The 3436-nt window shown below is 33.9% G+C and overlaps 1 protein-coding gene across 2 annotated transcripts in view; it reads right to left on the reverse strand.

The window, feature by feature from the left end:
- The window catches only part of LOC106881026 (neuronal acetylcholine receptor subunit alpha-10), a 17059-nt gene that overhangs the window by 11490 nt on the left and 2133 nt on the right, over positions 1 to 3436 (reverse strand). For both annotated transcript variants that reach the window (XM_014931212.2, XM_014931211.2), the window contains exon 2: positions 1474 to 1613. In XM_014931212.2, the coding sequence (XP_014786698.1) occupies positions 1474 to 1613 (140 nt within the window). The remainder of the gene's footprint in view (positions 1 to 1473; positions 1614 to 3436) is intronic.

A 3436-nucleotide genomic window follows, 5' to 3' on the forward strand; every position in this document is an offset into this window, starting at 1 on the left:
ATATATATATATATATATATATATATATATATATATATATATATATACATACACATACATATATAGATACGCGCGCGCGCGCACACATACACACACACACATAAGCATACACACATGCACAGTTGCACGTCGTTTTGGATTTGTTTCACAAGACTTTTCTTTTTATATGAAACCGTGTGTTGAAATGAATAGTTATATTTCTGAGCTAATAAACCCCATAAACGCACTCATGATTATTATTTAATGGAAGCACATGGCTCTGTGGTTAGAGCATTGGGCACACAATCATGAGGTAGTGAGTTCGATTCCTGGACTGGGCTGTGTGTTGTGTTCTTGAGCAAGACACTTTATTTCACATTGCTCCACTTCACTAAGCTGTAGAAATGAGTTGCGACATCACTGGTGCCAAGCTATATCAGCCTTTGCCTTTCCCTTGGATAACATTGGTGGCATGGAAGAGGAGGCTGATATGCATGGGTGACTGTTGGTTTTCCATAAACAACCTTGCCCAGACTTGTGCCTCAGAGGGTAACTTCCTAGGTGCAATCCCATGATTATTCATCACTGAAGGGGTTCTTCACCCTTTTTAACTCTATTATCATTTAATTTAACAGATACATTAAATATAATCTAGAGATTACATTATCTCTAGAGATAATCTAGAGATTTCCACCCCTATATATATATATATATATATATATATATATATATATATATATATATATATATATATATATATATATATATATATATGTATATATATATATATGCACCTATACATACATACATACAACATATGCAGACACACACACGTACGTATGCACATACATGTACATATATATATTCATAAGTGCATATATATATATTTCATCATCATTGTTGTTTAACATCTGCTTTCCATGCTGGCATGGGTTGGACAGTTTGACTGAGGACTGGCGAACCAGAAGGCTGCACCAGGCTCCAATCTGATCTGGCAGAGTTTCTACTGCTGGATGCCCTTCCTAACACCAACCACCCCAAGAGTGTAGTGGGTGCTTTTACGTGTCACCGGCACGAGGGCCAGTCAGGTGGTAACGGCAACAACCACACTCAAATGGTGTTTTTTTATGTGCCACCTGCACAGGAGCCAGTCCGGTGGCACTGGCAACGACCACGCTCGAATGTTGTGATGGACAATTAATTGAGACTTGAATGAATGTCGTGGTAGAATGGTAAAAAAATACTAAATTCACTTACCCATACTTTCATTTCATTTCCACCCCTAATTTTTTTTAGATCAAATCTTTCCCAAGGGCCATCAAAAAAGTAGCTACAATAGCGTTTGGAACAAATCAACAACATTCCAGGCTATAAATCCGTGACCTTGTGCCAAAATTAGTTAAAATTAGTATTTGAAAGAGATTGGATATAAATTGAAAATATTTAGGGGCTGAAAAGTCATGAATAAAAATGAAATATTTTTGAATACGTTACCAAATCAATGATCTGTCTCAGTGCCAGATTTAGGGTTATGTTGACCGAAGAATTGCCACAGTGGGGCCGGAGATAATATTGGTAGTTAGTAAAGATGTGTTTTCTTAGTGCTAAGCGAGCTTTTTGAAGTTTTGTGATGGCTGTAAGTTGAAGAAATAAAAAGGAGAAAAAAAATTCAATGAGTTTTAAGAGAAACAGGAAAACAATGATAGATTTTTAAAATTTGTGACACGTAAGAGTGAAATTGGAATTATGGATTTGGGACAAATGGTTGATTCATGACTATCATTGTTGTTAGGGCAACTGAGCAGCATTTCATATGCCTTGACATTGTGAGTTCAATTGCTACTGAGGTTAACTTTGCCTTTCATCCTTTCGGGGTCGATAAAAATAAGTACCAGTGAAACACTGGGGTCGATGTTATCCACTAACAGCAGCCCCTCAAACTTCAGGCCTTGTGCTTTTAGTAGAAAGGATTATCATCGTTATTATCATTAAGGCAGTGAGCTTCCAGAATTGCTTGGTTCTTTACGTTCTGAGCATACATACATACACATACACATACATACATACATACATATTTCTGCTACTACTACTACATACACACACATGCATACATACATACATACATACACACACACATACACACACGCATACATACATTCATACATACACACATACATATTACATACATACATACATACACACATACATACATACATACATACATACATACATACATACATATTACATACATACACACACACATACATACATATTACATACATACATGCATATATATTACATACATACATACATACATACATACATATTACATACATACATATTACATACATACACACATACATACATACACACATACATACATACCTATACACACACATACATACATACACACATACATACATACATACATACATACATACATACATACATACAAAATCTCTGAAGAGGCCTAGCGAATCATGCATGTACCCCCATTACATCATTTTCATCTACTAATTACTCCAGCATACGGTAGCTATAGAGATAGAATGGGGCATGCCAATGCTTGGCCGAAACAGCTGTAAGATTTTGTCCCTTCTCCAATTACTAAATGTCCTTTAAATTTGAAATCTTAATTGTTGATATGACATGGTATGTCATAAGTGTCTGCAAGTTGCTGAGTACCTCATATTCCCCTCCATCTTCTAATTGCTATACATATATATATACATATATACATATATACACACATACACACACACACACACACACACACACACACACATGCACATATATATATATATGTTATTGTGAGGATATAGATTCCTCTTAAAAGGGATGTTTACATCCAAGCTTTTCTGGTTTAATCCTATACCTCAATGGAATTTGCAGGAGTCCAGTTTTACTTGGTAATAAAATTATAAAGTAACCATTAGCACCAACAATTACGAATTATTAACTTAGAAAATAATCCTTTTAATTAATATAAATTATATTATCTTTTCATGTTCTCCCAATTAATAATACAAATTAAAAGAAATAGATTTACTTACTGTTAACCATAATAGAAAAATAATATATATGCAAATTTAATGGTTCCTTTGTTTCGACCATGTTCACACACACACACACACACAAATAAGAACAAAAAACACATCCACATATAACGGTTTCTTTTGTTTCACATGCACTCATAAATATACGAATGATGAAATATTTAGTCTGTTGAGTAACACTCAATCAATCAAGATGTAATTTCTATTTGTGCCAATTTTTCACCCTGGGGAAATATTTACTTTGCAATTTTTCAAAATGCAATTTTAATTTATAAACTTGTAATTTGAATGAGAGTAAATATGGAAACAATTGTAGGCAAGTGTAAATTGACAAAATGTTAATAAATTGATAGTTCTCTGTTAAAACTCTCCATTTTCTTCTTTATCATATGCTATATATA

This window comes from Octopus bimaculoides, chromosome 12, assembly GCF_001194135.2.
Source record: "Octopus bimaculoides isolate UCB-OBI-ISO-001 chromosome 12, ASM119413v2, whole genome shotgun sequence".
Classification (NCBI taxonomy): domain Eukaryota; kingdom Metazoa; phylum Mollusca; class Cephalopoda; order Octopoda; family Octopodidae; genus Octopus; species Octopus bimaculoides.